This window comes from Chinchilla lanigera, unplaced genomic scaffold, assembly GCF_000276665.1.
Source record: "Chinchilla lanigera isolate Chin_1 unplaced genomic scaffold, ChiLan1.0 scaffold00026, whole genome shotgun sequence".
NCBI lineage: Eukaryota > Metazoa > Chordata > Mammalia > Rodentia > Chinchillidae > Chinchilla > Chinchilla lanigera.
The window spans coordinates 19,531,311-19,556,124 of NW_004955427.1; the positions used below are offsets into that span (position 1 = coordinate 19,531,311).

Here is a 24,814-nt window from a genome sequence, read left to right on the forward strand (position 1 = left end):
CACTTTTACATATACAGTCTCAACACACTGAGCTTTTCAAGCCTCTAGAGATGCACTAGGCACTGCACAAAGTAAAGTACATGGACCTGGTGGTGTAAGACAGGTGTCAGGAAGAAACCTTTAATACTAAAAGCGAGCACTTTGAAGAAACTCTATGACATGGTATAATACAAGTTCATTGAAATTGAACATTACATCGTTTATAATTAAAGGACAACTGCACAGAAGAAGAGTAATGCAATAACCAGTACTTAACTTGTGGTGGCAACCATGAGCATTCAGGATAATTCTATAACCATTCTGGTCAGGGTGAGAATTTTCCTATTTTTTGGTGGTTCTAATTCTCTGGACTCCATTAAACTTTTGAGAACTTCATCAAAATCTTAAATAGTTTGTTCTTAAAAGATACGCAAGAAAATGCAAAGAAAGGCAAATCAGAGAATGAGAAAACATTTGAAACCATACTCTGCAAGGTGTTTGGAATACATGGACAGTACTAGTGACATTATATTAAGTAAAATAACTTTTGCGTAAGTTAAGTACTGCACCATTTCACTTCTATGTGGAAACTAAAACACTGATCTCAAAGGAAGTAGGGAAGAGAACGATGATCATCACACCCTGGGAATGGTATGCGGGTTAGGAAGGATGGAGACAGATGACAAGGGTGTAGTTGGTAAGGAGTAGGAACTCCTAAAATTCTGCACTGCAGTAGAATTAACTACAGTTGACAACTGAGTATTTCAAAGTAGCTAGTAGAGAAGATATTGAATATACTCAATACAAAGGAATGATGTAAGTCTCAAGGGACAGGCCAATAACCATTATTACCCACTGCATACTTGTATCAAAATGCCACACTGTATCCCATAATGTAAAACTAGTATGGGTCAACCAAAAAAAAAATAATAACCCAATAAAGGTAGATATAAATAGACATTTCTCCGAAGACAACATAAAGACAGTAAATATACACACAAACTTTTTCAACACCATTAACTGTTAGGGAAACCTTAGTTAGGGCTACAGGATACCACTACACGGTACTCTGTGGCCAAATAACAAGGCTAAAATTAAAGGATTTTTAGGGGAAAATGAGTTTTAGGACACGGTATCAAAGAGTCTGATTATGGGATTTGGTTGGAGGGGAAACAATTCAGTTTGTAATTTCAGCAGCTGTGACAAATGTTTAGGGTATTAAGCACAAAACTGTAGACCTGGAGAGAAAACAGTATTACAGTCAAGGCACTGAGGAAGAACCGGGAAGAGTCCTTCACCAAGTGGTGGATGTAGGTGTATCATTTAGAAATTGCCTTTGTAGTACCTGCTCTACTGAAATAGGTTGCTATAAAAGTGTTTTTTAATAGGCAAGGCAGATAGAAGTGCTAAAGATGGGAGCTTATGGGACACAAACACATGAAAATAAGGATATTTAAGGAGTCTGAGATGGAAGTCTAATGGTTGGAAGAGGTCCCACAGTCAATACATGGTCAATATTTAAAGGACAGAGAGGTAAAATAAAGTTCAGAAGATGTTCACTGACGTTGGCCACGAAGACTTCCTTTCTGACCTCGATGACATCAGTTATGAGAACAAGCTGACATCATGACCTGAAATGAGTTCAGTGAAGACAGCAAATTCTTTCAAAAAGTACGTAAGAGAGAAAAAAATAATTTATTGAGCTTATAATGTGTTAAACCAGTGTACCAGCACTATGACAATTTCTTTCCTCATTTAAAGTTTTACAGATACTGCATTACTCCATTTTATACTTCAAGAAACCTAAAGATGACTGAAGCCTCAAAGTTACAGTTTGTTGGTGGCTGATGAGAGATACAAATGTCTGTGTAAATGACTCCCCAAAGTAGCTTACCCAGCACTAAGAGCAGGAAAATGCTGTTTAAAATAAACTTAATAAATCATTTTCTTAAACTTCTTTGATTATACCATAAAAAGAATCCTGAGTTCTTTTAAACTGTATAGATATATTAAAATTTTAGAAATAGAATCATTAAAGACTGATAACATGAAAACACACATGCTTTAAACAAAATCTACACATATGATGATAACACAATTTTAAAAATATCTTGAATTGTTAACAACAAGTCTTAGGCAACAGAAGACTAATATGAAATACATGTTTCTTTTTTTTTTTCTTTTGAGACAAGGTCTCACTGTGTAGTCCAAGCTGGCTTTGAACTTACTATATAGCCCAGACTGGCCTTGAACTCATGGTGATCCTCCTGCCTCAGCCTCTGCAGTGCTGGCATTTCAGAAGTGTGCAACCACATCTGGCCTGAGTACAGTTTTCTAACTGGCTAAAAAAAATCAAGGAGTGTAACACATCTAAAATTTATTTTAGGATGCTTCATAAATATAATTTATAAAAATTTTTAATTGATCTAGCAAATCTGTTAAGTCACTTTTCAGGTTTCCATACTTGTAGATTCATACTGTAAGTACTTTACTTGCACATACTTGGATATATCTGCAATAGCAAACTCAAAATCACTACCAAACATACTAGTGTAATTGTCAGTGACTTTTTTCACATGTGTGAATTTTTGATTGGAATGTGAAATGCTTTCAATGTGAATAGGCAAGTTTTAGACATATTGTAAGTAACATTCTAGTATTTATAAGTAATTTTAATTGCAATTATTTTTAATCCAGGGCTAAAGTGTAAAAACTATTGTTGCTACTTTACAGTAATCCCTTGTTGGATAGTTTGCAATTTTCTCCCACTCTTCAATTTTTTTCCACTCTTGATTATTTACTTTGCTGTGCAGCAGCTTCCTAGGTTGATATAATCCATGTACCTATTTTGGGTTTTGCTGCCTGTGCTTTGGGGAACCAATCCCAAAAGTCACCGTCTATACAAATGTCTTCAAGTGTCTTTCCCGTATTTTCTTTTAGTAGTTTCACAGTTGCAGGCCCTAATATTGAGGCCTTTGATCCATAGCAAGTTGGTTTTACTATATGACAAGAGATGAAGGTCTAATTTTTCTTTTGCACACAGGTATCTAGTTTTCCCAGCATAATTTAATAAAGACACTGTTTTCACTGTATGTTTTTATGACTTGGTAGATCAGCTGGTTTTAGCTATGCAGACTTATTTCAGTTATTTATTTTAGATGTGTGGGTTTTCCATGCTGTTCCATTCATCTATGAGCTAATTTGGATGGCATACCATACTGTTTGGATCACCACAGTTTTGTAATATGTTTTGAGGTCAGGTATTGTGATCTCTCTAGCTTTGTTCTCTTTTGTTCAAGATTGTTCTGGCTATTCAGGGTGTTTTGTGGTTCCCTATGAATTTTTAAATTGTTTTTCTGGAAATGGTCTACATCTTGACCAGAGTAGTAATTATAGGGATAAGTATGTTTATTAAGGCTAATTAAGCTGTACACTTAAAATGGATATACTTTACTACATGTAAACTACATCTCTATAACTTGATTTACAAGGGAAAGAAAAGACCATTATGTAATTTGTGTTACCTTTACTAAATATATACCAGATGTTTATCCTCTTTATGGTTAGCTATTTTAGGCTAGCACTAACAGTATCAGAATCAAGCCTTAAAATCAAAACTATTTTATTTATAATCACGTTAAGAAAGTAAAGACATAATCATCAGATAGTTTTAAAAACTTTTTTCAGTCTCTAAAGTCATTGTCCTATTCAAAATATTTGGTTCCTATCCTCAAGCTACTCAAAAATCAAGAATAACCAGCAAAGCACAAAAAGCAAGTGATATATTATGAAGAGCAAAAATTCCAAATACCTGATTATCTATAATTGTACCACAAGTAAAAAAGATTTGGACAGATCAACTGTTTCAATTTCTGGCTTTATGTTTAGATTTTATATTAAGTTTTTACTAGGTTCAGAATACATTTCTGTCTGATTTACTCCAACTGAATTATATATTTGGAATTTTTGAAATTGGACAATAAACTTTTCCATTTTGAAGATAAAAAATATGGACTTGAAGATTAAAAATATCATCATACCAGACACAAAACAAGTCTTACATTTCTCTTGAATTTTAAGATATGGAACATATTTTTCTTCTGAAACTTTTAGACTGAGAACATACTTTAAAAAAGTATTACTTATTTTTGATTTCCTGAAAACTGATTTCTTTTATGACTTAAGGAAACTAAAGTGGATATAAATGCTTTGTGTACTCTTCTGTAAGTATGATATTTCACAAAGAAAACGAGGAAGGGGAAATGCTAAAAATCATCTCACCAATAGGAAAAGAATGCATTCTCACCTACTAGAACTCACAACTTTCCTATTTGTCTAAAACTTATCACCATTCTAGAGCATCATGGGGGTGGGTGGCAAACAGATACAAAGAATCAGTCTGCTGTACAGTCTTTTGGTGGTATGGTCCATGCCCTCATAACCAGTCATTTCAACTGTACCTAGTTCCACCTAGGTTCCTGGAACCATCCTGGTTCCATTTCTTGAATTAAAAATTTATCCAGACACTAAGGAAGATCAGGAATTGTGAACTGGCAATTCTCAACTTCAAAGAAATAAAACAAGCCAAAGGAAGCATTTGACAGGCTCTGAATTTAGGTGTTTCTTTCATAGGCTTGCTTTTTTAGAGCTCGACACCAGGGGTCGCCAAACTTCAGCAATAGAGCTGCAAGGCTCTTTAAAAGCCAAGTGTGAAGTAAAATAAATCATATTAGAAATACATAATTCCTCTGCTTAAAATCCTGCAGTGCCATCCAACCTCCTAAAGTAATGTGATCTGGTCACTGCTTACACCTTCAGACTTCTCGTTCCTGATAAACTCATATCCTATCAATACCACCACAATCTGAATTCCAACAACGTAAAACACAGATCTTCTTTCACTAAGTATCCTTTCCCTTTCTAAAGAGTAAATACCTGTCCATGTTTAAGATTCACCTCAGTGGTTATCTCTCATACGAAGTCTTCCCAGACATCTCTATCTCCAAATGAAATGTTTCATCCTTTTGATGAAAGGCTGAAACTTCTAGGATAACACCTGTTTTGCTCTATTATTTGAGTTTTCCCTGCCTCCTTTTAACCTCCTTACAGGCAAGGGCTTATCTATATTCAAATCAGATATTATTCTAGAATTACTATTAGACGTTTTTTTACTGCTGGAAGACTCTTAGGAAATGTCCTCTGGAACTCCCCTATAATTTACATGCCTTCCTTTTACAGGGGAGGTGGTGCTGAGGACTGAACCCAGGGCCTCGTATATCCTAGGCAAAAGTCTATCACCGTGCTACATTCCTAGCCTAGTGTTTCCTATTTCAAACATACCAGTAGGTAAAATAACAAGCTTTCAATATATGCAGATTTCACCAAATTTCTACCTCTTCTCTATCTGACAGCAGTTTTGAACATAAGCCACCTTGTTCTTGTGATGCAAGGTTTCCCTCTCAAGAGACACTTTCCAACTGCTAAAAGCCCAGTGTAGAAGTCTATGGCAGCAGTAACACAAGTCATTGGATTCAATGGAGAAGAGAGCCGTAAATTGTTGTTATTTGAGTACAACTAAAGAACTTGGGTAAAGTATTTTTTTAGCTTAGGGACAGTGAACTAGCATGAGGGTCCCCCTTTCATGCCCATACTCTATTCTACTTACCCTCATGATCTGACCATTCGGTGCTTAACTCAAGCTGTTGTTCTCCCTCTCCCTCTCCCTCCCGGCCACTCTCTCTCGTAGGCAGAGAGGTGGAAGGTACAAAAATGAGAAGTCCTTTAGGTTCCTTGCTAAGTTTTGATCAGTTAACTACCTTCCTTAAACAATGGTGAAAACAGCAAACTTCAGATGAAATCTGCCTCCCTGGAGTATGGAATTCAGTGCTTTTTAGTATTTGCATAGGTGGGTGACCATCACTGTGTCTAATGTTAGAATGTGTTCACACCTCAAAATGGAACTCTGTACTCACGTGCCCATTTCCACTCTTCCTAGCTCCTGACAACCAAGCCTACTTTCTGTCTCGACAATTCTACCTATTTTGGACATTTTACATCATGAAGTCACATAACAAGTGACATTTTATCCACTCATTAGTTGATAAACAACGGTTCCCATTTTTTGGCTATACACTATGTTTCTGTGAGCCTCACATTTAAGTTTTGCGTGGACACATATTTTCAATCATCTGGGCTTCAAATCTATGAACTGACTTGCCAGATTCCACAGTGACACAGTGTATGAAGGCTCCAATTTCTCCACATTCTCACCAACTTACTGTATTTTTTTAATAACCTAGCATTTTCTAGTGAATGTGGTGTGTATTTACTATGATTATCAATTTGCATTTCCATGATGTCTAATGATGTTGAACACCTTTTTGTGGGCTTAATATCCACTTTTATTATCTTCTCTGGAGAAATGTCTATGGTTGGCCATTCTTCAATTAGGCTTTTTATTGCTGAATCGTAAGAACTTCTTATATACAATGTATATCCTAGATACCAAGTCCATAAAACAGATATATGATTTGTAAAAACGTGTTCCCATCCTGCCCTTTAAATTTGATGACATACTCTCAAGTATTTTGAGCGTAAGAGCCTTTCATTTTGATGCAGTCTGATTTATCTTTTTTTGGGTCATTTGTGCTTTTTGTGTCACCTCTAAAAACTACTGCCTAACTGATGGCCACAAAGATCATACCTGTTTTCTTCTAAGTTTTATACTTTGGCTCTTACATTTAGGTCTTTGATCCATTATCAGTTCACTTCGTAAAATCAATTAACTGCCAAACTATAGTTACATACAGTCATAGGGTATAGTGATATTAGATGTACACAGTATAATTAAGTCAAATTAATTTACCTATCATTTATTTCTAACTGCAGACAGTACTCTTTCATCAATGTCTCCCCCTACCACACTGCCTCTAAGAACCACCCCCATTCTATTTTCTACTCCTATAAGCTTCTTCTTTTGGTCAGGGAAAAGCATTTTACTAGTGTAAAAATGCAGTCAGGCAGTCATCACCAATAATTCTTTCAGTGCCTCCTTTACTCACTCAGTTATTTAAAAAATGAAGGCATCTTATTATGTGTACTTCCCACAGGAGTTACTGTCAATGGTAACCATAGTTCCTTAAACCAATACCAAAATATTTAAGTTTCTGCATAAGCTCTGGAAAGCCAACCATCACTAGAAACTGTATGTAAATTTCTGACATTTATACATTTTCCTGGGGAAAAGCGTCTACTGTTGTTAACAGGTTTTTTTGTTTGTTTTAGACAGGGTCTTGCTTTCTGGTGTAGGCTGGTCTTGAACTCACTATAATCCTCCTGCTTCAGCCTCCCCAGTGTTGGGATTACAGGCGTGTGCCCCTACACCTGACTGTTAATAGGTTTTTAAAGTGGCCTATGATCCAAAAACTATTAGGAGTGGCTACCGTGATTAGTATTCAGTGCAGAAAATGTAAAATAATAATAAAAGAATGAATTGAGCATCAGCGAATACTTAGTTTATACATTTCATACAATGCATATTCAGGTAAAAATTTGTACCACAATGTGTAATAAAGTGCATTTAGATTTTCTAAGGAGTGAAAAAAGGAAATAAATTTAGTAATTGGTCCCTGCAATCTGTTAACAACACAAAGGTTCTACACAGAACAGCACAGGAAATGTCACTAAATACATAATTAAACTCCAAGCGCATGTTCACAGATGATGAGTTCATCAAAAACTTAGGAAAACATAATTTTGTATTAAATTCTGATTTAGAATCTTCGACCTCTGACTGGAAAACTGTAAGGACTATAGTATGTATATATGTACTGAACAAACTATAACTTGGGGATAAGATAAAACAACTGAAACTCTAAAATGCTTGCTAAGCAAAGATGGTGAAATAAGGTTGAACTGTACTTCAAAGCAAAGGAATTGACTATCACAGTCTTGATTGCTTTAGCTGAAGCAAAATAAAGAAACCAGGTCTAAGAATATCTCAAACTGACTTGGTAGATTCGTTACAATTAGATTTCTGGGTTGTTTCCTTTAACTTCTGATAACAAAGTAATAGACAGCAATAAGTAACAGTATGACTAAATAAGTTCTGGATCTCAAGTTTGCCTTAAGGACTGTCCTGCTATCTGTAAAGTAACAGAAGTCCATCAACAGACAGAACTGAGCAACACTGATGCAAATGAATGAGATTCCATCATTCCGCCTCTCTGGAATATGGTGGTGGTATTGGTGATGAGGAGGAGGAGGATGATAACGGTGATGACACTTAGTTTCTAGGGTTAATACAAGCATTTTATGTGGCAATAAACTTAAAAGTGATTAGCCTAGTGCCTGGGACAAAGTAAATTCTCATTGTGTGACAGTTTTTATTAACAGCAGTGGTTTCCCAATATTTGAAAACAAAAAATCCTGAGGTGCCAGAAATTCACTGATTTGTTTATATGATACTACAAATGATCATCAGTCAAATTTAAAAAAAAAAAGGAAAATTATCTAAACAAACATTTGTAACGTAATGTGGCTTTAACTCTATTATAACTTTTTATTTCCTAAAAAAAGACTCCACCACCAAACAACTGAAAGTATTTATTCTTTTCTAGTTTTTACGATTGCAAAAAAGACAAGATTGCTCAAACAAGACAAAACATCAGAGAACAGTAAAAGGAAAAAAAAAATCTCTTTCCCTTAATCTTAAATTTCACTTTCCACTGATTTTAAAGTCCTTCTAAATCCTTTCTTACTGATAAGTACTACAAGAAAATGAAGCCCATCTATCTGGCTGTAATATCATAATCAAAATATTTTCTTAAGAAATGTAATTTCTTATATAGAGTTTCTGTTAAAGATTATTAGCTCTTACCTGTGTGAGAGCCTACACAGATATTCACAGTGAATAAATTGAGAAAACTAAATAATTTAATAGTTGTTCTACATAAAAACTTTAATTGCCATAAGTAAAATTTCATGATTGCAAATAATTTAGTGCCGTCAGTATGTTTAATGTTAGGTTTTTCCTAGAAGAAACACCAAATTTAAAGCCCAATGCCTAAAATTATGGAAGCTGCATTAAAATTCTGTCATTAAGAGATAGGACTTTTGATGAAGTCTGCCCTAACACTTTTCCATTTAAAGCAATAGTCAAAATTATTACTAGAACATAAGTAAATGTTTATGAAATAGAAGTGTATTTCTAGAAATAGTAATACCTTTTATGTTTTGTTTTGTTTTTTTGGTTTTTCTCCGGTACCGGGAACCGAACTCACGACCTTGCGCTTGCCAGGCAGGCGCTTTTGCCGCTGAGCTAAATCCCCAGCCCCAGTAATACCTTTTAAACTTTTAAAAAGTCTCCAGAAAGGTTAGTTTCTCTTACTTTCAGTTTGATGATATTTTAAACCAGCATTCATACTTAGTATTAAAGCTGACCTTCCCTTACTTGAAATTCATGTTTTAAAATAGAAAAAAGGGCAAGGGGTAGGAAAAACTGTTAGTAAAAACTACAGCATTCTCAGGTCCAGGAATTCCTAGACTGCTTCCATTTCAACACATCTGGAGAATTTTGCACATGAAATTAACTTTAGAAAGTTAAGTATTTTTCATGTTTAGAAATGATATTTTTCATGACATTCAGTACTATTATATCTTACACTTTAAGCTTATTCTGAAGACAATGCATTTAAATTTTATTGTAAATATTTTGTAGATTTTTTTTTTTTTCCCCTTAGGAGAGGACAAGGGAGATTAGATTAAGCTAGTATTGGGTAAAATTAGTTCAATTTATAAAACTTTGTTACCCACACTAGAAGTTACTGGCAGGACATATGAGCCAATAAATTTAATAAAAAAATATGTAACAACCAGATTAACTTTTCTTACTAGTCCCCAGGTGATCCCAAATTTATGAATGGGCAATGGTTTAATTCAACCAAAATCTTCAGGGGCTGGGGATTTAGCTCAGCGGCAAAGCGCCTGCCTGGCAAGCGCAAGGTCGTGAGTTGGGTTCCCGGTACCGGAGAAAAACCAACCAAAATCTTCAATAAAAACTAGTTTGGTGCCCTTAGATCCTAAAAATATAACAATAAAATCCCTAGCTTAGGAAGTTTATAGTTAATGAGGCAAATATATCACATAAAAATTTGACTATCCATTTTCATTTTTTGCTTAAACTTAAAAAGTGCTTAATGACTATCACCTCAAAACACTTCAAAACTGAACTGGCAACTATGAGATCATTTTTCAATAGAAAACTCAACCAATTTTAAAGTCCTATCAAATCTATACCAATATTATCAGAAAATTAAGATTTTAAAGACTAACGAAAAGTGGTGCAAAAAAGCTCTAAGCTTAAAGGTTACAAATTATATAGACATAACAAGGAAGATCACTGGTCATACCATACAATGATCTTTTTAACTACATATATATCTATATATTAGATACATAGATTTTTTTTGGAACTGGGAATCAAACTCAGGACTTTGCACTTGCCAGGCAGGTGCTGCGCTGCTGAGCTATATCCCTGGCCCTTTTCAACCATATTTACACATCTAGCAAAAATGATCTCTGATCAAAAGAAAATATATTTTTGTAGAAAGAACTATACATTTTTGTTTTGTTTTGTTTTGTTTTCTGGTACTGGGAATCGAACTCATGACCTTGCACTTGCCAGGCAGGCGCTGTGCCGCTGAGCTAAATCCCCAGCCCTAAAAGAACTATAATGCTATTAAAATAACTTGATCATTCAACTGGTCGAAATTAGCAAGTCAAATTATGGTTCAACATAATAAAAATCGAATTCAAATGGACAGTGGGCTGTATCCCAAAGTAGCAATCTAATGCTGAAAATGTTCAAGAAAACACTGGAAAGCCACCTGTCAGCAATGTGATTAAAGTTTCACTAGATGGAGGATGGGACTCATAACCCCTACAAGGTATTAAGTTTATTAATCTATGAAAATTTTGAGAAATCATGAACAAAGGTCCAAAATCCCAGCAGTGTCACTTTGGATAAACTGAAACCTAGGGAACAGATCTAGTGGTTAACTATAGAAGTTTAGATTTTTAAAAAGTCATGAGGGCCTTCTTTTAATATCTTAAACCTTAAGAACTTTTTAATGATAACATGTAAACTCAAAATCTCTGCTTTACTACTCTTAAAAGTGAAAACATTAACTCTATTTTGAATCTGCTGTGGTTAACAATAGTATTCACAGAACCAATAAACAAAATTGTACTAAATCTGTAAGTCAAAGCCTGCTTTTATCAGTAGTCTATCATATGTGCAAACATTCATTCTTCCATTTTATAAACATTACATTGAATAAATACAAGTATCACGTGTTTCAGAATATTATCAACAGTAGATGACGAGCAAAACAGATACAATTTCTGCTTTTATCCATTTACATACACTTTAGTGAGCTTACAGACTAATTCTATTTTTAAGTATGTCACATAATGTATAAACCCCTCCCTTGCATCATACCTGAAATACTTTTTCCAGGACAAAAAAGCAAAAACAAAAGAAAACCTACCTAGAAACCAAGATTGGGAGGTTCTTTTACCTGCTCTAGGTCACTTTACTCATTTTTGAAATTTCTTGTGTGTGTTGTAACCAAAACAGCATCAAAATTACTTTTAGTTCAAAAATCCTAATTCAACTTTCTTACCTTGATTATTTCTACCAACTGATCCACACCACTGTCCCCTGGAAATATTGGTTGTCCTAGTAACAGCTCAGCCAACACACAGCCCGCAGACCATACATCTAAAGAGAAAATAAAGGCTTATTAATACTTAGCAACTACAGTGAAAAAAGCCTACATTTTCTAATTTTACTTTAATCACATAGTAAATATCAGAAGCAAAAGATTATGTAATCCAAACAGGAAAAGAAAAAAGTAAAATCTTGCCAATAACCAGGCATGGTGGTGATATATACTCCCAGCTGCTTGGGAAGCTGAGGCAAGAAAGATTAGCCTACGCCAGTGATGGCGAACCTTTTAGAGGCGAAGTACCCAAACTGCAATCCAAAACCCACTTAGTATCTCAAAGTGCCAGCACTGCAACTAAGCCTGAATATGGAGGTTTTAGCTTACAAAAAATAACTCATACATTAACATCCTTTGTCTTAAAAGAAAAACAATAACAGAGCTTTCAATAATACAAGCAGCAATAGAGGCTGGGGATTTAGCTCAGTGGCAAAAAGCGCCTGCCTGGCAAGCGCAAGGTCATGAGTTCGGTTCCCGGTACCGGAGAAAAACCAAAACCAAAAAAAAAAAAAAAAAAAATACAAGCAGCTTTTTATTAAAAGGTAAAAGTTTGCATTAGGCATGCTGGGGCGACCTGGCGTGCATGCCAACAGAGAGGGTTCTGTGTGCCTGCTGCAGCATGTTTGCCACAGGTTTGCCACCACTGGCTTAGGCAATTTAGAGACTGTCTGAAAAACAAAACACAGCAAAATTTCCCCAGTGCATTTTTTAGTTAAGTGTTAAACTTATTAAGGAAGAAATAAGGTCAATACAAATATGTCGATAAAGGATAGAGTCTATCGTCACCTACCATACGTCTTCAAATAACAATAATTACAGTTCCAAAGTGACACCACAACTATTGATTCACATTACTTAAAAAAGTCTAAGTGACACACACTCTGCACATTAGTAGGTTTTTAGAGAGAAGTAGTGAGCAAGGGCTCAATCTTCTGTGGACACTGAGTTTTAAGCCAATGCAAATTCTAAGGAAATTTTTAAAACTTTGAATGGTTTACTTTTATGTGCTATAAGATGACTAAAAAAAAATGTGTGTAGATACATTATTATAAATGCAAACTAAAAGCAAATACAAAGGAATATATTTTACTTTGTAATTTCTAAAAATAATTTACATTTACATGTAAATGTCAATGTCAATCCTGAGAGAAAACTTTAAAAATGTAATTAGTGGGCTGGGCATATAGCTCAGTGGCACAGTGCCTGCCTGGCAAGTGCAAGGTCCTGAGTTCAATTCCCAGTAGAAAAAAAAAAAAAAAGTAAGTAATTAACATGTTAATAATTTAAAACTTTAAATAATACATTTTAAAATTAACTTAAAAGCATACATTCAGGCTTATCTATGATAGTCCTGATTAATATCTATTATCTTAGGATAATCATTAATAGCATCCTCTTTCTCTCTCAAAAGTATCTGAAGATACATTATACATGGCCATCTTATGTAAGCCTGTTAAGATTTTCTGCAAGCAAGTCACTTCTCACTTTTAAGATTTCTGAGATTTCTGGGCTTTGTATGCACCAACTCTGAAGTCCTTCAGGGAGGTGAACATAAAACATTGCTAAATTTTCCCACTGACCAAGAGGTAAGCAAAATAATTAGTGAATGATATAGTAGATATAATAATAATTTAGAATCTGAAGGTAAGATGTATTAAGACAGATTTAAAAATCAATAACTACTTTTACTGGCCTAGAAAAATGACACAGAATAATTCATTTAAGCAAACTCTAGATTTTTTTCTGTAAGTAATGATAACAAGACATTTATTCTGCAACACAGACCAAGAAAGTCCTTGATATAATAAGAAAACTGCTAAAGTAAGGCAAATATGAAAACCTACTGGGCTATTTATTTCATTTAAAACCAAAAGCAGTACTACTCTTACAGTCAAGTGGAAAACTGAAAACTATATTCTCTCACTAAATGTTTTAATTCAAGTTTTAAGGTACCTACACCTAACTAATCAGACAGAAGGTACTATGCACCCACTTCTTTCCACTTTAATATAGAACAACTCATCTCAGAAGACAAAGTTGGAAAAATTAAATTAAATTACAATTAGTAGGGAGCAATTAAACTACCTTCTCAGAAAGACAACAATGAATGTTTTCCTTTGTAGTTGCCTTTCAGCTATAAATAAGCAAGACAAGGAGTAAAACATCAAGGAACACCATTTCCTAGCAGCTACAGATGATTAACAGTCCAAAGATTTAGGTTATAACTCTTATCAACTGCCCTTCAATTCAAACTAAATCAGCAAATTATTAAAAACAAGGTATTTCTTATTCCTCTTCTGGGAGATACCAAAATCTATTCTTATTTTGTAAGACAAAATGATGAAACTCCCCAAAAAGAATAAAATTTCACCTAAGAAGGAGGTTTACCAATACAGTAATGCTCTGGCCCAAAGAATTTTAATTATTTGGAGTTTAAGCCAAAATAGAATTCTGTTTTAAGACCATCTAGTTTAAAATACTTACTTCACAGATTACAAAATTACAGCAGGATAAAGTTAAATCACTTGCCAAAGGTAAAGTTACTGAGTAGCAGAGCACTAGGTCTGAAACATATTCTTAATCCCCAATCAGATATCATTATCTTTAGTAACTGTCTCACTTCACAGAAAACAACAACAAAAAACATCAAGGGCCCTAGTTTAATCCCCTGTCCTAAAGATGCCTTTGGTTTTCATTATGCCATTTCTCAGGTAGAAAATATAATCAGAAGCAACTCGGATTATATCCAAATGACAATAATCTAGGATGTGGCTCTTACAAACATTATTAACTAAAAACATTTTAACAATGTACCTGTATTAGTATATTCTCAAATAATCCCCCACCCCTATATTTAGAAATCTTAGTCTTTTTTTTTTTTTTGGTTTTTCTCCGGTACCGGGAACCGAACTCACGACCTTGCGCTTGCCAGGCAGGCGCTTTTGCCGCTGAGCTAAATCCCCAGCCCCAGAAATCTTACAGTCTTAAGTGGCAAGCATTCTTAGTCTAAAGAGAGATCAAATCTACCCTTGACAGGGTTCAGACATCTTAAATTTCTATAAATATTCCTCAGTGTGTCAGATGATATGGTTGTGACTTTTTGATGAATTAAACCGCCTTTCTTTTAAGTGATTCTGATACAATTCAGCCCAATATGTTGTCTGTAGGTAATACCTAATATTTAAATAAAATATAAAGCAGTGATATTCCTAAAGACATGGGCTGAAATTTGCTCTTGGGTAGGTTAAGTTATCAAATATCACAAAAGGATACCACTCATTAACATTTTATTTACTCCTCACAGACACTAAGAAAGGCAGAACTGTTAATAACTTCTATTTTACAGCTCAGCTAAGTAGCAGTAAATATGGAAATCGACCCCAGGCAAAGTACTCTCTGTATCATTTCTCACTTTCCCATTAACGTATACCACATAACATAGGCATGATAAGAATCAATGTCACATACACATGTAATGATACTCCCTCTACTATTGTGCACTAATTATCAAAGTATAGTTTGCAGAGCCCCTAGGTTCTTTGGACATTTTTAGAGGGCCTACAGGTTAAACCTATTTCACAATAATATGCCTTTTTTACTGCGTAAATTGCACTGACTTTATGAAAGAAATGGTGAGTAGAACTGCCAGCCCTTTGGCATGGTATGTGCTTTGGGATACTCTTCTAGGACAAAACAAAAACAGTAATATGTGTCTGTTTAAAGAGTGTTTGTTCATATCAGATAATTTCTATTTTTATCAGAAAAACAAAAACTGGCCCAAGTTTTTTTTTTTTTTTAAAGTTTCTAGTTTCTGGGTTTTTTGATTTGTATGTCTGGTATCTGTACGCCTTTGTCTCTATTTCTGGACTAACAAATTCTCTTGAGAAACAATATATAACTTGCTCTTTGTTTCTTAGCTTTCTTTTCATCTGAGCATGCTAAAATGGTAAAGAAAAGATAGTCAATGAAGACCACAACAACTCCTATCACTAAGCACCTCCAGTGAGCTAGTAAAGATCTACTCTGACTTACAACACAGTATGGCAGGATTTCAACAATACAGTTTCCCTATCATGTTCATTATTAATTTAATGAAATAACATTACTAATGCACAAATTTTCTAACTGGCAATCAAATCAAATTGAGAAGTAGATATTTCAAGAGTATTTTTAAAAAGTTAATAAACATAAGAGACTTTAGAGTCTTACACTTGAAATTATAAAAGTTGAAATTTTAAAAAAAACCAAACCAACAACCAAAAAACTGCATATTTTTTGCAATATTACACGGCAAATCCTTCATTCTGTGGCAGTGAAGTATAGATTACTAACAACGAATTACTAAAACCAAGCTGCAAGTAGTAATGATAAACATTATATTCAAATTTAGTACTTACCTATGCTAGAGGTATAATCAGTGGCTCCAAAGATCAACTCTGGTGCCCTATAGTACCGAGAACAGATATATGAAACATTGGGTTCTCCTCGGACCAGCTGCTTTGCACTGATAAAAATAAAAATAAAAAGCAGAGTCTTTAAATTTAAACCTTAAAGGAAACTTTACTGTTATTACTCATAATACCAAATATTTATCTGAGCTTTGTATCATTCCAATCATGAAACAGACAAAAAAAAAAAAAAGAACCATAACTATCTTTGACCAAAGAAATACAAATATTAGAAACATCACTATGCAAAATAATGATAATTTTTCAAAGAAAGAGTCTGTTGATTATTATTTAAGGAAAAAGAGGTAAGAAGTCACAAAAGGTTAAATGTTGCATTTCTTCTACTTCTCTGTTCCCAGAATCAGAAGGGCAGAAAATTAAGGGGTACCTTGATTCACTAAAAAATATGACAGCAGATTGGAATATAAGAATGAGTACTTCTCATTCGAAATGTTTCTTTACAAGGGAATGAAACTGGCCACTGTTTTACAATTAAACTTTTGACTCAGAGCAATCTCAAAGCTTATACAGTTAATCTATTTTTCTTTTGGTACATTTTGGTCAATTTATCACCCAATAAACTGTTAAAAGACAACCAACTTTAGGGTACAAATGACCGACAATCTATAAATTCTATCTCTGTTGTGGTATATTTATGTGTATTTTGTTCCATTTTTCTTCTAAAATACTTTGTGGCACATATTTTAAACATCAAAGTAAATGACAATGAAGGTCTTTTGAGATGTGTCTTCAGATAACCCAAAAACACTGAAATTAATAAGCAGCTGTAGAAGTCATTTTGGGATGCAATAATATCACATAAATACAGAAAATATACATCTACAACAGAATCAAAACAGGTTAAAAAAAAAGTGCCAACCATTTTTGAAGTACTGGTACAGGAAAACCAGCATAAAGATAAATGGGAGTAGCCAAAGACTCTGAAGTCTAGGCTTTCATTTCTTCCATTTATTTGTAGTCCATGAAGATCTATTTTCCTTTATCATTAGTTTTTAAGTTTACTTTTAACACTATCTGCAAGTATTGACATATAATCACCATTCATAAATTAAAAATACTAATCTCTGTTTTCAGGCTGCCTAAAAATTAAGAAGCTTAGTTTTCAGGATAATTGATAGGGAACTTGGCCATCTTCAAAAAGACACTGTTTAATAACAAAACAAATTCCCATTATATACACAGAAAATTCACCAGAGGTCAACATTATAGTATTAGAAGCTTTGTAGCCCATGCACCTCCCCTATACAAAATTTGATGGAGGTGCCTTCTTTCTCTTATACTGTAGGTTTGTTGTCACTCCCTGTCCAATATAGTAGCCACATACAGCCTTATTCCTTAGCCCATCTAGCCCTTCTCTGGGTTACTTCTTCAGGGCCTCAGCTACTTCTAGGACCTGTTTGATGCGAGCGAAGAATTACCAGGAGAGTAATTCCTCTTTATTTTTTTTTATTATTTGGAATTTTTCTTATCCATGAGAAAAGATAAATGAGGGCTAGATAATCCCACAAAATAATTATGTTCTACTAGTCTTCATAAGGATCTTTATCTTTGTTCTGACTTGCATCTAGTTTGTCCCCCATGGGTTCCTATGTTGGAGGCTTGGTCCTGAGTGTGGTGATGTTAATGGGGGAGGTGTGTTATTTGTTTTGGGGCATTGGTACATGCACTGACCTATCCTGATCATTTTTTATTCCTCTGTCCCCTTCTCCCTTACTGCCTCCCACCTCTCCATTATCTCTACCTCCTCCCTGCCTGCTCCTCCTTCTCAACTCCAGAAAGTTTGTCCTGTTTTTAACTATCTGTCCTTATTTTATTAATTCCTTATTGTATTTTAGGTTTCTTATACAAGAGCAACCACATAATATGTAACTTCCTGTGTCTGACTTATTTCACTTAGCATCAGTCTTTCAAATTCCATTTATTTTCCTGCGAATGACATGATTTCAGTCTTCTTATGGCTGAAAACATTCCATTATGTGTATATACCACATTTTCTTTATACACTCCTCTGAGGACTGATACCTATCCTGTTTCCTGAGCTTAGCTTTTGTCAATTGTGCTGCTATAAACATAGGCATGCACGTGTCACGGTAATGTGATGTTTTAAAATTCTTTTTATACCCAGTAGGAGGTATAGGTGGATCAAATGAATCTTCTATTCTTAGTGTTTTTTTTAGGAATCTGCACACTGATTTTCCTAGTGTTTGTACTAGTTCACATTCCCACCAATGTAGAAAGATTCCTTTCTCCTCACGTTCTGGCCCAAGTATCTGTATTCTTGATGACAGCCCTTCTGACTGGGGTAAGAAGAAATCTTGCAGATGTTCTAATTTGCATTTCCCTATGGCTAAAGATGAACACTTTTTTCATGTACGTACTGGTCATTTGAACTTCTTTCGAGAAGTGTATTCATTTCGGTTGCCTGACTTTTGATCTGGTCTTTTATTTGGGGGACAATAGGGGGTCTAATTTTTTTTGAGTTCTTTATATATTCTAGATAATTGTCCCATCCTGTAGGCTGTCTTTTCACTCTGTTGGTTGTTTTCTTTGATGTGCAGAAGCTTTTCAATTTGATATAATTCTGTTTGTTCATTTCTGATATTTCCTGTGCTATTTGGGAGTTTAGTTTAGGAAGTTCCTTACTGTGCCTATGGCTTCAAGTAGTTTCCTTTTGTTATTTTCCAGTAGTTTCAAAGTTTCTCTTTTTATATACAGATCTCTGATCTATTTTAATCTGATAGTAGTACAAGGTGAGAGACATAGTTTAAATCTGCAAGTGGATAAACAGCACCATTTGTTAAAGAGGCTATCTTTTCTCCAATGTGCATTTTTGGCCCCTCTGTCAAAAATCAGATGACTGAAGGTGAATGAGGTTTTTTTCCTCTGTCTTCCATCACACTGTTTTACAAGTCTTTTTTTCTGGCAGCACCATGCTGCTTTTGTTACTATAGCTTTGTAGTCTAACTTGAAATCTGGCATTGTGATCTCTCCTACTTTGCTCTTTCTGTTTAGGATTGCTAGGTTATTCTGAATTTCTTCTGGTTTCATATGAATTTTAGAATTTTTTTTTGTTTTGTGAAAAATGTTGTTGGTATTTTAATAGACTGCAATAAATTTACAGATCTTGGGCCGGAGATACAGCTCAGCGGCACAAGCACCTGCCTGGCAAGTGCAAGGTCCTGAGTTTGATTCCTGGTACCAAATAAGTAAATAAATTTATAGATCTCTTTGAGTAACATGGCTTTTTAAATGGTACTGATTATACTGATCCAAGAACATGGGTTGCCTTTTCCATTTTATGACATCCTCTTCAATTTTTTCTTTAGTTTTTTAGTTTTCATTATATAGGTCTTTCACCTTGTTGATTAGGTTAATTTTAATTTTTTAAAAAGTTGTTCCTGGAACTGTTTTCCTGATTTCTTTCTCGGTGGGTCATTATTGGTATACAGGAATCTACTGATTTTTGTGTACTAATTTTGTATCCTAAGTAATACTGTTTTGTTTAAGCCCCTGCTACAGTAGTAACTAAGAGTCTACTGTGTCATCCAAAGCCTACTTGCTGTTATGGCTTGCATCCAGATGTCCCGACAAAGCTGCAGTAACTAAGACATCTGCCCCAACCAATTATGTTAAAGAGACATCTTTTCTATCAGAGAATTTATAAAAATGAGCTTTTATCACATAAGTGAAATCAGTATTTCAAATTTATTAGAACAAAGTAACTTTATGTCCCAAGTAAATGGTCTGGGCTCAAACAGTTTTGAAATTATTGTGTGTACAGTAACTCTAATAAACTTACTGTTTCAGTTTTTTTATGCTCCTTAGCAAATGATCATTCTCAGCAGGAAAGACATTTCATGATGATAAAATATATTTGATTTGTGTAATTTTTCCTATAGATGTAAGTGGTAGTGGTTTATTTCAAGCATCAAATGAAATTTTTGATTTACATTTTTTATTGATTCTTACAGTTCAGAGGACAAAAAACATAGCAATGCAAGTTGCATACTGGAATTAGTAAGACAGAGATGCTATGAAGGAGGATACACTTGTGAGGTTAAGAATTAATTTATGATAGAGCAGATTGGTTTGCTTTTTAAAGAATCTCTCTACAGTCTATGGAAAATATATTCTGTATTAAACCCCGAATCTAAACTGTGGCTTATTAAATATATTACAAAGAGGTAGGAATATAGATGCCAGGTCAATACGTAATTTATAAAGTGAAACTAAAAAATAAGAACTGTTACAAGTATAAAAAATTAAACTGGAACCAACCCAAGTTATGTAGATGTCCGAGGCAGAAGAGACACTGTGTTTCCCCAAAATAAAACTTAATCAGAAAATAAGTACTGGTTGTAACCATGCTAATGGCCAATGTTAAACAGATTGCACCTCACTATTCTCTAGCTTTGTGGCTATTATGTAAAGGCAGGTAAGGGAAGGCAATTGGGGCTGGCATTTTTTTTATCTCTAGTTTTCAAGGCTGATACATGGCATTATTCTAGGTGATTATACCAGACACGAAGTAGCAGGGCAACTGCTTGTCCTACTTGGGAATACAGTATTGACAACATTTTCATAAGTGAGATGATAGAGGCACAAAATGTTGAAAACCATGGAAATGAGTAGAATGAGGCTTTATTACAAAGTTAAGGTACATTATCTAGAAATCAGTATAAGAAATCAACCAATTTTTTGAACTTTACAGAAAAGAAGTTGAGTATAAAAGGCTACATAATGGTAACAGAAGAAAAGAAAAAAGCAGAAACTGCAACTAGACTTTTCACCACATTCCTGACCTGAGGTCAATTTTAAAAGTAAAAGGATAATATTATGCAATAAATTTTTTTTAAAATTAGTTCTTACTAAAAAAGGAATATATATACCTAATACAAATTCAAATGATACTAACATAAAACTGATGAAAAATCAAGTTTCCCAAACAACATTTCCAAAATTTCCCATTCCAGGAGCAAGTATTGTCATGGGATTATTATATAATATTTCAGAAATAAGCCATATTATACATGCATATATTTGAATTCAGACAGTCACACTGTATTTTCAAAATAAAAGACAGCTTAATTTACAGTCTTGACCATGCTTTTTTTCATTTACTGTTTCCTAGAGACCATTCCCTTGTAGTTCACAATATCATTCTTTTTCATGGTGGTATACAGAACATTACATTTGTATATACCGTAATTTATTTGGACACTTTCTTATGAATGGACATTCATAAACAATGCTATGAAAATATCTCTATAAATACACTATTTGGTAAATAATTCATATAAGTTAAAACTCTTGGATGAAAGCATAACATATTAATATTCTGACAAATTATCAAAACTGTCCTCTCAAGGAACTGTGTCAGTTTATACCACCTGAGTAAGGACTAGACTGACATTCAAAAAGGAAAAGATTTAAAAAGAAGATATGGCAGAGTGGGAGTTGGAAGGAAAAAGGGAAGGTGGAGGGGCGGGGTGGGGTGGGAAGGGAAGGGAACGGAAGGGGACAAAAAGAGAGTTAATTTACCTTCCAAAGTCACATAGTTTTAATACAGCTGTATCAGGATCCAACAAGAGGTTCTGCGGTTTAATATCCCGATGGCAGATTCCAAAGGAATGGATATAGGCTAAACTTCTGAACAGTTGATACATATACAACTGGAATAAATAATAAACATTAACTGAATATTTCCTATTTCAAACAAATCAAAGTCACTAAGCACATAATAAAGTAACATTCGCAGAAAGAACAAGTGAAATGCTGGTGATTATTATACTCAACCTTCCTTAAACAAATTCCTGGTCATTTTGTATGAGTTAGCTAATTAGGCTATCATTAACCATATGTTTACACTACTTTTAATACCTTAAAAGAATGAAACTTTATACTATGCTTAATAACCTGTCATTTACTAACATCTCAACTTGGGGCTGGGGATTTAGCTCAGCGGCAAAAGCGCCTGCCTGGCAAGCGCAAGGTCGTGAGTTTGGTTCCCGGTACAGGAGAAAAACCAAAAAAAAATCTCAACTCAAGCTAGACAACGTGGGCTTTTTATTTAAAACACAGATAAAAAGCTCAGAGAGCCATCCCAAATCTTGACAAATTAAGTAACAACACTGGGATCAGAAGCCAGTCTTCCTATTTTTAAGCTCATTGTTTTTTCTACTATATCAAATTGCTTAATGTAAAAAGAATTTCCAGTTACCTTCAGAATTATTTCGTCCCTGAGATATCGGCTTTTAGGGTTACTGATACAGGGGTCTAAGAAAACTGACGGGTGGACTGAGAAAATCTAATCACCTATCAAGATACCAGTAACCCTGTTAGGAGCATCACCCCCTTTTCTGTTACTATCCTTCAGAAATAGGTGGACTTTAAATGCCATTTTAAAAGATGCCTAAGCTAGGTGCAGTGATGCTTGTCTGTAATCAGATACTTGGGAGGCTGAGGCATGAGGTCTGCAAGTTTGAGGCTAGGCTGGGCAACTAAGCAAGAACCTGTCTCAAAACAGAAAAGGAAAGGAAAGGAAAGTTAAAGGGTTTTTGTTTGCTGTTTGTTTTGTTTTCTTTTAAAGAAAAGGGACTGGGGATATAGCTCAGCACTTGTCTAGCATGTATGAAACCCTTTGGCTCAATTTCCACACCATTACAAACAAAGAAGCAAAGAGACAAACACAAAATCAGACAACCAAACAAAACCAACAAATGCATGCCTACTGACATGACCTCAGAAAATTTTTTTTCTATTTTATTACTAGAAAAGATACACCAAGTATATCTAGACCTTTACTTTATTCCATGCCAAGTTTTGATTCAGTTTTGAATTTTTTTGACTATTCACCTTCTGACCTCTACCCCAAGATCAATACCACAAAAGTAATTTTTGAAATAACTGAAAACAAAGATACTAGTATTTTGGTAAAAATATAACAATAAAAAGAGTTAAAGATCAAATGCAACACTGATATACAGCACCATCTCTAGGGGCTATTGTTAAAAGTTGGGTTAACTGAAGTCAACATGAAATCTACCTGCCTTTTAGATGCAAGATGAAAAACTGCAAGTGTCCAGATTTCAGTGTATCTTTAATGAAGTATGGCATAAAACATGTATGTAAGATCTTCACTTATATCAGCCTTCTGCCATTAAATTAGAATTAAAGCCTTCCTGTATCTTTTTTTAAAGCTTTGCAATTCTGTTACTGTACCACAGCTTATAGACTCAATCCCCAAGTCCTAAAGCATGAGTGTCCAACCTTTAGATCTGTCTGGGCCATGTGGAAGGAAGAGCTGTCATGCTCAGTAACGACTAATGCTTATCTTCACAAGCTCAAACATTACAGACAATGTGAAATATTATTACTGGTAAATGCTGCACTTTACTTGCCAAATGTGTGTGTCTTACACACACATTTACATCTGATACAGGTTTTGACCCATGTGTGATGGGTGCAGAAGGTGGAGGTAGCACTCACTGTATTCTCCCCTACATAGAGTTCCATCGTTATTCATGCAGCCTTGCTGACTTACTGCACAATTGAGTCACAAAAAAGAACTCTAAAAACCACAAAACGTTATAAGTTTATGATCTTGTGGGGCTGCATTACTACCTGTCTCAGGGTATGGGTTGGACATACCTGTCCTAAAACTTACAAGTTTATTCATTTTCAGTAAGAAATAAGCTCCTGGGACTGAGTTCTTAGGTATTTATTTACTAACGGAGATTTTACTGACTCTGTGTAGGGTATTAATGCCTATGTTAGCAAAAATTAGTGAAAGCAAAAGTTATCTTTTAAAACTGTTGGGGGCTGAGGATACAGCTCAGTGGCATAAGCACCTGCCTGGCAAATACAAGGTCCTGAGTTTGGTTCCTGGTACCAAAAAAAAAAAAAAAAGTTCAAGACTTTAAATGAGGTTAGTTTTAACATCTTTTAAAAAACTATTGTTTCATGTGAAAGACTACTCTATCCACGTTCCCATTTTATTTTTTGAAAAGTCAAGATTTAGAATGAAATATGCAATTTTATATCTTTTTGTGTTGTTCCATTTTGAAAGTATATTTCTAAGAAAGTTGAAAGGTTTTTCTACTCTATAGAAAGATATCAAGAACAATAATAAAAATAACTTGCTGTGTATCCCACACCATGTGCTTCACATACATTATTTCACTTATTCTTTATGGTGACTTCATACAGTAAGTGTTACTTTTATTACTGTTTTAAATATAAAATAACCAAGTCAGGAACAGATTAGGCAACTAGGCCAATATCACATCTGTAATACCCTGCAGTGGCATAGGTAAGGACTCCTCTTAATTACAATTTAATTATTCTGCCTTATTTTTATTCTAGTAAATGATGGTGCAAAAACAGTATCCTTAAGTAGCTGGACAACTGAAGAATTAAAATGGTATTATCAGCAGCTCAACTGTAGGCAAGCGGTGTACTCAGTGGTAGTACACTTGTCGAGCACACACAAAGCCCTGCATCCAATACCCGTTACTAAAACACAACAACAAAAACTCAACTCAAATATTATGAACACATTTTAATATAAAAGATTTAACA

General features: G+C 34.5%; 1 protein-coding gene across 3 annotated transcripts in view; it reads right to left on the reverse strand.

Annotated features, from left to right (window-relative positions):
* The window catches only part of Gsk3b (glycogen synthase kinase 3 beta), a 181,166-nt gene that overhangs the window by 41,339 nt on the left and 115,013 nt on the right, over nt 1-24,814 (reverse strand). For all 3 annotated transcript variants that reach the window (XM_005386460.2, XM_005386461.2, XM_013515157.1), the window contains exons 5-7: nt 21,776-21,906; nt 16,163-16,269; nt 11,664-11,761 (exon numbers count right to left, since the gene is read on the reverse strand). In XM_005386460.2, coding sequence (XP_005386517.1) covers nt 11,664-11,761; nt 16,163-16,269; nt 21,776-21,906 — 336 coding nt within the window. The remainder of the gene's footprint in view (nt 1-11,663; nt 11,762-16,162; nt 16,270-21,775; nt 21,907-24,814) is intronic.